Below are 14,451 nucleotides of genomic sequence, written 5' to 3'. Positions count from 1 at the left end.
GGCTCAGGTATAGTTCAGTTCTTCTGACTGTAGTCACTTACGGCAATTTTGTGGCCTGGGCCGTAGCTGTGGATAATATGGAACCTCCTTGATGGTTTTATTACAGATGGGATCGTAATGGAAGACTCTATCATTCCAGTAATACTGACGATCTCTGCTCCATGCGGCTCGCTCGTCTTCCATATTGGAAGGTTGGTGTATAGTTTGCTATATCCTCGCCCCTGTATACTCAAACGTCACCCATATTATTTCCTGACATTATAATGAGGACACATTCCTTGTCCACGCCACCTGATGGCTTTCCTGGGGACCTCTCCACATACTAGAATTATTGTTCATCAAAGCTTGAGGCACGTTCTCTGGACCAGAACTGGTGATATGACTATCCTTCCCCTACATAGTTCATACGATTGAATGCTTCTCTATGTGGCCTTATCGGGCCGGAACCGATGACATCACTGTCTGATGACATCACTGTACCCCCGATTGTGGGAAGGTCACTTCGAACCTTACTACCATCTAGCAAGATTCTGCCATGTCCCACCAGTAACCATATGTTAGGAAGTCCTCTGTGGGGCTGCCTGCGGCCCAGCCGGTCCTTTTGGGGTCCCCCTGTCGACTTGCCCTGGCTGTGAGGGCTCCGATCCCCCTCCCCAACCCCCGCAATGATGCCTGTAGATTAAGGTATATCCATAATATTTTGATGCTGAATGATAGATATGTAGGCCGTGTACCGGGGGGGGCTCCCCAGGATACAGTGAATGTGTAAGCCGTGTACCGGGGGGGGGGGGGCTCCCCAGAATACAGTGAATGTGTAAGCCGTGTACCGGGGTGGGCTCCCCAGGATACAGTGAATGTGTAAGCCGTGTACCGGGGGGGGGGGGCTCCCCAGGATACAGTGAATGTGTAAGCCGTGTACCGGGGTGGGCTCCCCAGGATACAGTGAATGTGTAAGCCGTGTACCGGGGGGGGCTCCCCAGGATACAGTGAATGTGTAAGCCGTGTACCGGGGGGTGGGCTCCCCAGGATACAGTGAATGTGTAAGCCGTGTACCGGGGGGGGGGCTCCCCAGGATACAGTGAATGTGTAAGCCGTGTACCGGGGGGGGGGCTCCCCAGGATACAGTGAATGTGTAAGCCGTGTACCGGGGGGGGCTCCCCAGGATACAGTGAATGTGTAAGCCGTGTACCGGGGGGTGGGCTCCCCAGGATACAGTGAATGTGTAAGCCGTGTACCGGGGGGGGGGGCTCCCCAGGATACAGTGAATGTGTAAGCCGTGTACCGGGGGGGGGGCTCCCAGGATACAGTGAATGTGTAAGCCGTGTACCGGGGGTGGGCTCCCCAGGATACAGTGAATGTGTAAGCCGTGTACCGGGGGGGGGGCTCCCCAGGATACAGTGAATGTGTAAGCCGTGTACCGGGGGGGGCTCCCCAGGATACAGTGAATGTGTAAGCCGTGTACCGGGGGGGGCTCCCCAGGATACAGTGAATGTGTAAGCCGTGTACCGGAGGGGCTCCCCAGGATACAGTGAATGTGTAAGCCGTGTACCGGGGGGGGCTCCCCAGGATACAGTGAATGTGTAAGCCGTGTACCGGGGGGGCTCCCCAGGATACAGTGAATGTGTAAGCCGTGTACCGGGGGGGGCTCCCCAGGATACAGTGAATGTGTAAGCCGTGTACCGGGGATGGCTCCCCAGGATACAGTGAATGTGTAAGCCGTGTACCGGGGGGGGCTCCCCAGGATACAGTGAATGTGTAAGCCGTGTACCGGGGGGGGCTCCCCAGGATACAGTGAATGTGTAAGCCGTGTACCGGGGGGGCTCCCCAGGATACAGTGAATGTGTAAGCCGTGTACCGGGGGGGGCTCCCCAGGATACAGTGAATGTGTAAGCCGTGTACCGGGGGGGGGGGGCTCCCAGGATACAGTGAATGTGTAAGCCGTGTACCGGGGGGGGGGCTCCCAGGATACAGTGAATGTGTAAGCCGTGTACCGGGGGGGGGGCTCCCAGGATACAGTGAATGTGTAAGCCGTGTACCGGGGGGGGCTCCCCAGGATACAGTGAATGTGTAAGCCGTGTACCGGGGGGGGGCTCCCCAGGATACAGTGAATGTGTAAGCCGTGTACCGGGGGGGGCTCCCCAGGATACAGTGAATGTGTAAGCCGTGTACCGGGGTGGGCTCCCAGGATACAGTGAATGTGTAAGCCGTGTACCGGGGGGGCTCCCCAGGATACAGTGAATGTGTAAGCCGTGTACCGGGGGGGGCTCCCAGGATACAGTGAATGTGTAAGCCGTGTACCGGGGGGGGCTCCCCAGGATACAGTGAATGTGTAAGCCGTGTACCGGGGTGGGCTCCCCAGGATACAGTGAATGTGTAAGCCGTGTACCGGGGGGGGCTCCCCAGGATACAGTGAATGTGTAAGCCGTGTACCGGGGGGGGGGGCTCCCCAGGATACAGTGACGTCACCAACGAGGAAACAACCCCAACACCAGCTTTTGCCACAACAGAATGTTACTTAGATGTGATAAATGACCACAAATGCTGGAATATACAATAGATTTACATCCACCCCGCCTGGCTGAGACCCTTGTGCTGCACAGCACGGCGCCCCCTGATGGATGAAGGTAGAAGGTGCAGTAATTTACCTACTGGGGGCACACCTTACCTGTTATTACCCTACAGAGCAGGAATCAGTGTATGGGGGTCCGGTATGGGCTAGCCTGCGGTGCAGCACAACAGCTTACAATCTTACACCAATCTACAGTATCCCCCCCCCCCCCCATAACTGGTCCTGTAGCACGTGCCGGAGTATTCCTTCTGAGCAAAACACCAGTCTGGGGTGAGTTTGTGGGATGTTATCAGCTCTCCAATGTGAAATGTCACTTTAAGTTGTGGAGTCCTTCCAATGATCAGTAACAACACTTGTGGCCTGACACAGAGACCCTAACTAACTATAGGCCTGGACTCAGTCTCTAGGCGCCAACACTGAAATGAGGTGCGTGCACGATCTTACCGACCCGGGTCTGCTTTGCATCCGCTGGTGACTCTGAACAGAACAACTGTCTCTCCAACAAGCATGCGGTCTCGCAGTATATAGATTGCTTAGTTCATCAGCTTCCTGGAAGCAATCTGCCTTTCTTTGAACAGGGTTAGCGTCTTGAACACCATCAGCTTCACTCAACTGAATTTCTGATCACGGAGGGCTGTCCTCACATCTGGATGGCATCGGATTCTCAGATCACACAGCCCCCCTTCTCTCTCTCAAGCATGGCTGCTCTCCTCCCCTTTTCCTGTTCACTCTCCAAGTCTAAAAACCCCACCCCTTCATGAATATAGAAGTCTCTATGCAGTCTGAGGCTGTGTTAGAAAAACAGTGACATCTTGTGGCTAAACTGCAGAATGTCAGTCAGAACGTTTTTAATTTACTTCAATCAGGGTTCAAACAATGAAAGTTGTTTCCCCGTCTCACAGATAATAGAATGTTATGTAGAAATTTTCAGCAACTTTTCTCTTTTGTAGTAACTCCTGAAGAAGTGATATCTTGGTCACTCTGGTCACCGACACCAGATTTATGTCTCCTTACACCCTTCCCGGGATGCAGTATATTGCTACGTATAAACGTTTTATGTGTCTACGAGATTTGTAACGTCACAGACTGTCATCCCTCTGGGGGGGTCACACTCTCTGCAAATGATCTTATGAACTTCTGCACATTTCTGTCTACTCAATAAAGTAACATTGTTGCAGTGCCTATGAAGTCCATTCTTTGGCCTTCCCTCTCTGTATATATCACCTGGTGTGTATGGGCCGAGATTTGTACACCCAACTTGTACTTACCCCACAGAGACCACCACTGACTCCGCCTCCTTGGAGATGTACCGGCACAGACCATCATAGGAATCTGAGAAACCAACAGAAATACAACCCCATGTTAGTGTCAGTATAAACCCCAGCACTGCTCCCCTCCCCCCACCAGGTGGAACCAAGGGACGGTGCTTGGAGGTGGGTAGGGGAGTGGAACCAAGGGACCATGCTTGGAGGTGGGTAGAGGGGTGGAACCAAGGGACCATGCTTGGAGGTGGGTAGAGGGGTGGAACCAATGGACGGTGCTTGGAGGTGGCTAGGGGGTGGAACCAAGGGACGGTGCTTGGAGGTGGGTAGAGGGGTGGAACCAAGGGACAGTGCTCGGAGGCGGGTGGAGAGGTGGAACCAAGGGACGGTGCTCGGAGGCGGGTAGAGGGGTGGAACCAAGGGACAGTGCTTGGAGGTGGGTAGGTGAGTGGAACCAAGGGACCATGCTTGGAGGTGGGTAGAGGGGTGGAACCAAGGGACAGTGCTCAGTGGTGGGTAGAGGGGTGGAACCAAGGGACGGTGCTTGGAGGTGGGTAGATGGGTGGAACCAAGGGACGGTGCTCAGTGGTGGGTAGAGGGGTGAAACCAAGGGACGGTGCTTGGAGGTGGAACCAAGGGATGGTGCTCGGAGGTGGGTAGGAGGTGAAACCAAGGGATGGTGCTCCAAGGTGGGTGGGGGTGGAACCAAGGGATGGTGCTTTGAAGTGGGTAGGGGGAGGAACCAAGGGACGCTGCTTGGAGGTGGGTAGTGGGTAGAACCAAGGAACGCTGCTTGGAGGTGGGTAGTGGGTAGAACCAAGAGATGGTGCTTGGAGGTGGGTAGTGGGTGGAACCAAGGAATGCTGCTTGGAGGTGGGTAGTGGGTGGAACCAAGGAATGCTGCTTGGAGGTGGGTAGTGGGTAGAACCAAGGAACGCTGCTTGGAGGTGGGTAGTGGGTAGAACCAAGGAATGCTGCTTGGAGGTGGGTAGTGGGTGGAACCAAGGAACGCTGCTTGGAGGTGGGTAGTGGGTGGAACCAAGGAATGCTGCTTGGAGGTGGGTAGTGGGTGGAACCAAGGAATGCTGCTTGGAGGTGGGTAGTGGGTGGAACCAAGGAACGCTGCTTGGAGGTGGGTAGTGGGTGGAACCAAGGAACGCTGCTTGGAGGTGGGTAGTGGGTGGAACCAAGGAATGCTGCTTGGAGGTGGGTAGTGGGTGGAACCAAGGAATGCTGCTTGGAGGTAGTGGGTGGAACCAAGGAATGCTGCTTGGAGGTGGGTAGGGGGAGGATACAAGAAGTGATTAGAAGGGGGGAGTTCCTGAACCTTTTCCCTGACTACACACAGACAGGAGTCCCTCGCCTCAGTTCCCACTGTGCCACCTTGCATTCCTGTGCAGTTCTCATCAGTCCATAAAAGGAATGGGTTCAGATCGCACCGAAGAAGAGCAGGCACCTTTCTGGAGCCACACTGACCCGGATTGCGTTTGGGGTGTTAGCTTTGTATGGACACTCGCAGCAGATCGCATGTGAACATCCAAGGATCGCAGCCTTTCCCACACCCTGTAAGCAGGAGCCCAGCCATACTGTCACTGCAGACTGGAGCTGTCCGGGGGCTTCTGTTAAATACTGTGATTGTCACATACCATTCCAGGATTAAAAAATGATCAATGAATTCAAAGGTCAAATTATTGTACATTCAAAATCCTATAATACTAAATATCCGTGAGACCCCCTGTCAGTGTTGGATGGAGGGGGAGGGATGAGACCCCCTGTCAGTGTTGGATGGAGGGGGAGGGGTGAGACCCCCTGTCAGTGTTGGATGGAGGGGGAGGGGTGAGACCCCCTGTCAGTGTTGGATAGAGGGGGAGGGGTGAGACCCTCTGTCAGTGTTGGATAGAGGGGGAGGGGTGAGACCCCCTGTCAGTGTTGGATGGAGGGAGAGGGGTGAGACCCCCTGTCAGTGTTCGATGGAGGGGTGAGACCCCTGTCAGTGTTGGATGGAGGGGGAGGGAGGAGACCCCCTGTCAGTGTTGGATGGAGGGGGAGGGGTGAGACCCCCTGTCAGTGTTGGATGGAGGGGGAGGGGTGAGACCCCCTGTCAGTGTTGGATGGAGGGGGAGGGGTGAGACCCCCTGTCAGTGTTCGATGGAGGGGTGAGACCCCTGTCAGTGTTGGATGGAGGGGGAGGGAGGAGACCCCCTGTCAGTGTTGGATGGAGGGGGAGGGGTGAGACCCCCTGTCAGTGTTCGATGGAGGGGTGAGACCCCCTGTCAGTGTTGGATGGAGGGGGGAGGGGTGAGACCCCCTGTCAGTGTTGGATGGAGGGGGAGGGGTGAGACCCCCTGTCAGTGTCGGATGGAGGGGGAGGGGTGAGACCTCCTGTCAGTGTCGGATGGAGGGGGAGGGATGAGACCCCCTGTCAGTGTCGGATGGAGGGGGAGGGATGAGACCCCCTGTCAGTGTCGGATGAAGGGGGAGGGATGAGACCCCCTGTCAGTGTCGGATGGAGGGGGAGGGATGAGACCCCCTGTCAGTGTCGGATGGAGGGGGAGGGATGAGACCCCCTGTCAGTGTTGGATGGAGGGGGAGGGATGAGACCCCCTGTCAGTGTTGGATGGAGGGGGGAGGGGTGAGATCCCCTGTCAGTGGTGGATGGAGGGGGAGGGGTGAGACCCCCTGTCAGTGTTGGATGGAGGGGGAGGGATGAGACCCCCTGTCAGTGTCGGATGGAGGGGGAGGGGTGAGACCTCCTGTCAGTGTTGGATGGAGGGGGAGGGATGAGACCCCCTGTCAGTGTCGGATGGAGGGGGAGGGATGAGACCCCCTGTCAGTGTTGGATGGAGGGGGAGGGATGAGACCCCCTGTCAGTGTTGGATGGAGGGGGAGGGATGAGACCCCCTGTCAGTGTTGGATGGAGGGGGAGGGGTGAGACCCCCTGTCAGTGTTGGATGGAGGGGGGGGGGTGAGACCCCCGGTCAGTGTCGGATGGAGGGGGAGGGGTGAGACCCCCTGTCAGTGTTGGATGGAGGGGGAGGGATGAGACCCCGTTAGTGTTGGATGGAGGGGGGAGGGGTGAGACCCCCTGTCAGTGTTGGATGGAGGGGGAGGGATGAGACCCCGTTAGTGTTGGATGGAGGGGGGAGGGGTGAGACCCCCTGTCAGTGTTGGATGGAGGGGGAGGGATGAGACCCCCTGTCAGTGTTGGATGGAGGGGGAGGGGTGAGACCCCCTGTCAGTGTTGGATGGAGGGGGGAGGGATGAGACCCCCTGTCAGTGTTGGATGGAGGGGGGAGGGGTGAGACCCCCTGTCAGTGTTGGATGGAGGGGGGAGGGGTGAGACCCCCTGTTAGATGGTATTGCTGTCTGTGGAGGGATTTTCTCTCACTTCCTGTTTGTCTATGGGACACCTGACAGGGGTGCTAACCCTCCCCCACTCCATCCAAAATGAGAAAAAAAGTTTTGCCTTTAGTTCAGTTTTCAGAGGTAATTTACACATTTTCTTACCAATGCTTCCAAACATCCATCCCCCGCCATGGAAGAACATGACCCCCTTCCTCCCCCCAGCAGAGGGGGCTCTTGGCTGGTACACTCTCACTGGGATTCCATCAAAGTGCAGATTTTTGATGAAGAGTTTCGGGTCGTCTCCCAACCTCGGGACCATTAGTTTGTCTCGGATGAATCGGGTGAAGGTCAGCTGGTGGCATATGGACAAGTTCTGCAGGATTCTGCCCTGAGGACGATAGAATTCAATATTAGGACAGAAGTTTTGGACCATTCCAGAACCCCAACGCTCACGTTCCTTCATCAGAGTGGCCATAAGTGTAGGTGGGGGCTGCAGTGACCATCGGCTGGAACCGAGAGGAATCACACCATATGTGTAGGTGGGGGCTGCAGTGACCATCGGCTGGAACCGAGAGGAATCACACCATATGTGTAGGTGGGGGCTGCAGTGACCATCGGCTGGAACCGAGAGGAATCACACCATATGTGTAGGTGGGGGCTGCAGTGACCATCGGCTGGAACCGAGAGGAATCACACCATAAGTGTAGGTGGGGGCTGCAGTGACCATCGGCTGGAACCGAGAGGAATCACACCATATGTGTAGGTGGGGGCTGCAGTGACCATCGGCTGGAACCGAGAGGAATCACACCATATGTGTAGGTGGGGGCTGCAGTGACCATCGGCTGGAACCGAGAGGAATCACACCATATGTGTAGGTGGGGGCTGCAGTGACCATCGGCTGGAACCGAGAGGAATCACACCATATGTGTAGGTGGGGGCTGCAGTGACCATCGGCTGGAACCGAGAGGAATCACACCATAAGTGTAGGTGGGGGCTGCAGTGACCATCGGCTGGAACCGAGAGGAATCACAAGGGCGAAATGCCACCAGAACACCAAAGTTCTCCAATATGGGTCCAAAGACTTCAATAAGCAATCACATAGTTCCAGCAGGAGCAACGTTTTGTCATCTCGCAGAACCCCTTCATCAGGCATGTGACGAGGTGTGGTCAGGCATTCTTCCCTGGGGAAGACTCTCCATCCAGACTTCAGGTCATAGGTGGCTTGGCGTGTATCATGATAAATGCCCTCAGACTGCACTCTGGGACGATGGAGGTGATTGGAGCCGGATTAGTGCAGTTGTGTTCTGGCCATGACACTTTTTAGTTTGAGTTCATTTTGGGTCTCGGTGATGATTGGACCTAGAAGAAGGGGAAGACGCCCCAAAAACTGTGTCCTGAATACTTGTACCTACACTTAGTAATGCTGCACAGTGATTGTGCCTTGAGGATGGATCAGACTCATGATATGATGGGGATCCCCCAACCCCTCCTGTCCAACCATTGTCAGGGGTCACCTCTCTTCTCCAGTCTTAGGCCACCAGAATATCTCCTTTAGTTGACCCTCCAGCCCAGTACCTGGACAGGATCATTCAGCACCCCAGGTCAGGATGTGGAAGTGCACCCCTCCCCTTCTCCTAATGCATGCCATAGAATGGGTGTACCACCCTGCCCCCATTCTCTGCCCCCTTGCTACAGCTGCCTATGGTTGGCATTAGGGTGCACTGCACATTCATGGCCGATCGCTGGCTTTCCAAGCAGCTAGCAGGAAGCTGCGCATGCATGGTGTGTTTCTTGTGCCAGCTGTGGGAGGATAGGGGGCAGAGCGGGCATGGTGGAGCACAGCATGATAGCAATAGCTGTGGTCTGCTAGTATCTAGCCACTGATCTGGAGCTTGATTGCTGAGAGGGGATGGTACCCTTCCCCACCACCACTGAGCCCTGGGTGGCTTCCCTCCTTCCCACCCCTTGTCCTGGTCCTGCTCCAGGCAATTCTGCAATCTACATGCACAGGCCACCACCCTCCAGGGTCTATAAGTGGCCACCCCCTCTCCCCTCCCCCTCTTTGTCTCTTAGGGGTTAACTTGGACCAATTGGAAGGATGATATATTTTCTGATTGTAGAGGAATGGTTTTATCTGATGCCCCCCCCCCCCGGGTGCTGCCGTCAGCATGGTTGATACCACTCGCCCCACCCTATTAAATTGTAAGCTCTTATGAGCAGAGCCCTCTTGTTTATTGTATGGTAACTGTACGGCCTCCCTTTATATTGTACAGCGCTGCGCAAACTGTCGGCGCTATATAAATCCTGTATAATATCACATATGTCATTGGCCACCTAAGGGGGTGCAGCCAAGAATGTATCCTCATAAAACAGACCTTACATCTAAAGCCATCAAACTGTGAGCTCCGCTTATCTCCTGAACCCCCAACCCTCATGTGATAAATCACAATTCCATCACTGGAAGAAACATTAGAAGTGTTACTCCAACTCCCAACCATTTCCTATTGGATTGGGTGACATCACTGGGTTGTATCCCTGGATTCTAAGAATGCTGAGGAGCCCAAATCTCAGGAGAAGTCACTCTACACAGCACAGGAGATGCTTTTCATGAGATTTGGCTGCTCAGCTTTCCCAGGAATAGGCCCAGTGACCTCACCCCTGCCTAGGTGAGCTTCAAGGAAGGGGAGAAATGTTTACTTTTTTAGTTGGGATTCTTTACATGGAGGGTCTATGAGATACGTAGACTTTGAATTTTGAAGAAGATCCCTTCAACAAAACTGGGAACATTAAACACAGTGTGAGTGTTGGCCCTAGTAACAGTACCCATCACCCCTTGAGACATGGACTTGGTACTTTGATCCCACACCTTTCTACATAGGAGATGGAAGGGTCGGCCTGTTTCTAAGGACATTTTCTAGAAAGCTGGAAGATCCATGCATGGGATCAAAAGCACCTTTGTTTGCCAATGGCATTTGTTTTGGCTGGAAGTGGACTTCATACAAAGATAGAAGCTCGGTGATCAGACCTGATGGACCAGTTGTACCAGATTTCAGAAACCACTACCAGATCCACCAGACATAATAGAAGTCAATGAGACTTGGGCAAGAACACCAACAACGGAAGCGCATTACAGATTGGAATTGTCTCATCTGGCTTTTCCGGTTAGATTTCTCAGGTGCAAAACCTTTTCTAACTAAACAAATGCTTGAATTTCCCAGTAAAACCTAATAAAAAACAACTGCAATTCAAAAATAATCTCAGGATTTCAGGGTACCTCTTATCCCGGGTTTCTGGGAAGCTAAGGAGCCCAAAGCCCAGGAAAGTTCTGTAGCACGGCACAGGAAAACATTTCATGAGATTTGGGCTCTTCGGCTTTCCCAGGAGAAGGTCCAGTGACTTTACTCCTGCCTAGGCAAGCTCCAAGAAAAGTGAGAAATGTTTACACTTTTTTTTGTACTAATGTTTTATTTGGGATTCTTTACATTGAGGGGTCTATGAGATAAGTAGACCTTGCACTTTGAAGAAGCACCCTTCAACACAGTTGGGAACATTAAACACAACGCTCTATGTGAGCCATGAGTACCTGTCTGGAGCCTCACCCCCTGAGACATGTGCTTCGTACTTTGATCCCACGCTGTTCTACATAGGAGATGGAAGGGTCGGCCTGTCTACAAGGACATTTCCTAGAAAGCTGGACGATCTCTGGATGGGAAAAAAAGCACCGTTGACTGCCAATGGCATTTGTAAAGGTTTTGGCTGGAACTGGACAAAGATAGAAGCTCGGTGATCAGATCTGATGGACCTGTTGGCTTAGATTTCAGACACAGAAACCAGTACCAGATCCACCAGATGTAATACAAGTCAATGAGACGCGGGTGACACCAACAAAGGAAGTTCATCAGATTGGTATCGTCTCATCTGGTTCTTCCAGTTTGATTTCTGGTGGAACTTGTTTTAGGCTGCAGAATATTCAGGTCACGGATGTCATGGATACAGCAGAATTATATGATTGGTCCAATGTTTAACCATTTGTGGATCTGTGGCAGGTGGGGAAGACCCCAAAATATTTTGTAACTAAACAAATTCTTGAATTCCCTATTAAAATCTAATACAAACATTGCAATTAAAAGTCATCTCTGGATCTCAGCGCACCTCATACATCATTTTCATTTGTTGGTGTGGAGATTTTCTGTTTTTTTCTCTTCTTTTTTTTTTCTCTTTTTTTTTGGGGGGGAGGGGGAAGTTATTTGGGGTCTATTTATAAAGCAGTGACTTTGACTTTCATGAACATTCTCCGGTCATTACCATATAAACCGCACAGACCTGGACGGTTCTCCACCAGATGAAGTTTGTGACAGTCAGCAGCCCATGTCACCCAATCCACGGTGGATCACTTTTCAGAGGACACACCACGCTAAGCACATTCATCTTAAATGGCACCCAGAAACATCTAAAGTACAACTAAAGGCATTTTTCTTCATCTTGGATGGAGTGGGGGAGGGTTAAAGTCTCTGTCAGGTGTCCCATTGGGGAGATTTCACTTCTTGTCCCAAAAACACAACAGGAAGTGAAAGGAAATCCCACCAAATCCCTGGTTGCCACCATTGGTCCCCATTGGAAGATTTCCCCTCTATTCCTGTTCTGGGAACAACCCAACATTTGGGATTTTCTTTCCCCTCTTGTGATAACAGTAAACAGGACAAATAGGGGGTGAATCCCATAATGGGGCGCAGAAAACCTGACAGGGGATGTAGTCCCTCTGCACTCCATCCAGAACCAAAATAAATGTTTTTCCTTTAGTTCAATTTGAAGGCTAAGCACAGCGAAGCAACACTGAACAAGGGGTCAGGGGCAGTTCTGGCCATGTTTGGGGGCATTTGGAATGGGCTGCCTTAGGACAACGCACATTAGTAAGTGATGTAACGCACGTCATCATGCATGCATTGATCACCCTGAAAGTGTGAAGCCGGGACAAATGCAAAGCTTGGCCCGCTGATGGCCACACATAGAGCAATTTTCAGCCACCTGTGAAAGTATTAGGGCAGAGCATACTGGGGGGCACCTAGCTCCTGTGCGTCCGGTCCTGGCATCTGAGTGCGTCCTGGAGGCCGCGTCCAACCCGCTGCCTGCTAAAGTCTATAACAGGCTGAAATACGCTGCAGATATATAGGGCTGAACATTGTCCTGAGTGGCCCTCTGGTTTGGCCCTGTGTGTGTTCGGTAATGCCGGTATTCTGTGTCCGGGGAATATGTCCCTAAAGCCCAGGACCCCTAAATGCCAATACCATTCAGCCCTGGCCAGGCACAGTGTATTGCAGCCCATCATAGGCAGTGGGGCTGGAAGTTGCACCTGTGCCTGGCACATGAAAATGCCGGGATTGGACACTCCGGAGCTGGACGCCCTGGATGCACGTTGAAGTCAATCTCCCCGACGCGGTCGCCTTCGTGTTCGTTGGCTTTCATCTCTATTAGATCATTTCTGAATATCTGCCCAAAGGTGGTACAATTGTCTGAAGATGACTGTGTGGCCCCCATAATGGTCAGATGAAGGTCAGGGATCAGCAGTTTAGGGTACAGAAATGAGCATTCCACCAGACGCCGGATCCTGGCACTGCACTGCTCTCGCTGAAAGGACATGCTGGAACTTGTAGTCACACAACAGATGATACAAAGCAAGGCTGAAATACAAGGTGTACTTACCAGCACAGCAATGCCAACCAAGATGCAATGTATGGTATGGAGCTTTCCGGGGTCCGCCACTCCGGGGGGAATCTCTGAGTTGGTATATTCAAAATAAATGACACCGATCACTAAGAGAATACATAATGCAATGATACTTATGGAGAGGGACACCAGGAGGAAGAAGGTGAAGTCCATGATCCCAGCTCCAGCACTGACGACTTTCAACTGACTTCTGACCACTTCCTGGTGAATGTTCAACTCCTGGAGATGAAGGAGAGATTGCAGCAACAGGAGGGAGAGGCAGAGAGGAGGAGGAGGGGCAGAGAGAGCGAGGGAGAGGAAGAAAAGACAAGGGAGAGGAAGTAAGGAAGAGGGAGAGGAAGAGGAGACAAGGGAAAGGAAGTAAGGAAGAGGGAGAGGAAGAGGAGACAAGGGAGAGGAAGTAAGGAAGAGGGAGAGGAAGAGGAGACAAGGGAAAGGATGATGGAGAGGAGGATTGGACAAGGGAGAGGAGAGGACAAGGGAGAGGAAGAGAGGACAAGGGAAAGGATGATGGAGAGGAAGAGAGGACAAGGGAGAGGATGATGGAGAGGAAGAGAGGACAAGGGAGAGGAAGTAAGGACGAGGGAGAGGAAGAGGAGACAAGAGAGAGGAGGAGAGGACAAGGGAAAGGATGATGGAGAGGAAGATTGGACAAGAGAGAGGATGAGGGAGAGAGAGGACAAGGGAGAGGAAGAGAGGACAAGAGAGAGGATGAGGGAGAGGAAGAGAGGACAAGAGAGAGGATGAGGGAGAGGAAGAGAGGATGAGGGAGAGGAAGAGAGGATGAGGGAGAGGAAGAGAGGACAAGGGAAAGGATGATGGAGAGGAAGATAGGACAAGGGAGAAGAGAGGACAAAGGAGAGGATGAGGGCGAGGAAGAGAGTACAAGGGGAGGATGAAGGAGAGGAAGAGAGGACAAGGGCGAGGATGAGGGAGAGGAAGAGAGTACAATGGTGAGGATGAGGGAGAGGGCTAGGAAAAGAGGACAAGGGCGAGGAAGAGAGGACAAGGGTGAGGATGAGGGCGAGGCAGAGAGGACAAGGGCGAGGACGAGGGAGAGGAAGAGAGTGCAATGGCGAGGACAAGGGAGAGGAAGAGGGAAGAGGGGACGAGGGCGAGGAAGAGAGGACAAGGATGAGGGGAGGAAGAAAGGACAAGGGAGAGGTAGAGGAAGAGAAGACAAGGATGAGGGAGAGGACGAGGGAGAGGAAGAGAGGACAAGGATGAGGGGAGGAAGAAAGGACAAGGGAGAGGTAGAGGAAGAGAAGACAAGGATGAGGGAGAGGACGAGGGAGAGGAAGAGAGGATGAGGGAGAGGACGAGGGAGAGGAAGAGAGGATGAGGGTGAGGAAGAGAGGACAAGGGCGAGGATGAGGGAGAGGAAGCAGTGGGCCAGCCCTTGGGAGGAGTTATACAGATGTCACAATGCCTACATGGGTGGGTGTCGGTCCGGTGGAGTGGGTGTGGCTATGCAGGTTGTATTTGCATGAAGTCCACCCTCCTCACTTACACAGCAATGGCACTCTCAGCTGTACCCGTCACAAAGATTTT

At 53.0% G+C, this 14,451-nt stretch overlaps 1 protein-coding gene across 1 annotated transcript in view; it reads right to left on the bottom strand.

Moving 5' to 3' along the window:
- LOC149428616 (arylacetamide deacetylase-like 4) overlaps positions 1–13,343 on the bottom strand; it is a 28,437-nt gene extending 15,094 nt beyond the window's left edge. Inside the window, exons 1-3 of the mRNA XM_089667197.1 lie at positions 12,877–13,343; positions 7,339–7,564; positions 3,838–3,901 (exon numbers count right to left, since the gene is read on the bottom strand). Coding sequence (XP_089523323.1) covers positions 3,838–3,901; positions 7,339–7,564; positions 12,877–13,053 — 467 coding nt within the window. The 5' untranslated portion in view covers positions 13,054–13,343. The remainder of the gene's footprint in view (positions 1–3,837; positions 3,902–7,338; positions 7,565–12,876) is intronic.
- Positions 13,344–14,451: the final 1,108 nt, after the last annotated feature.

The sequence above is a fragment of the Staurois parvus genome, unplaced genomic scaffold, assembly GCF_062004578.1.
Source record: "Staurois parvus isolate SC_StPar_1 unplaced genomic scaffold, SC_StPar_1.0 ptg003089l, whole genome shotgun sequence".
Taxonomy (NCBI): Eukaryota; Metazoa; Chordata; class Amphibia; order Anura; family Ranidae; genus Staurois; species Staurois parvus.
Note: the sequence above shows the minus strand (reverse complement) of the source record. Positions and strands in the feature narration are given on the sequence as shown.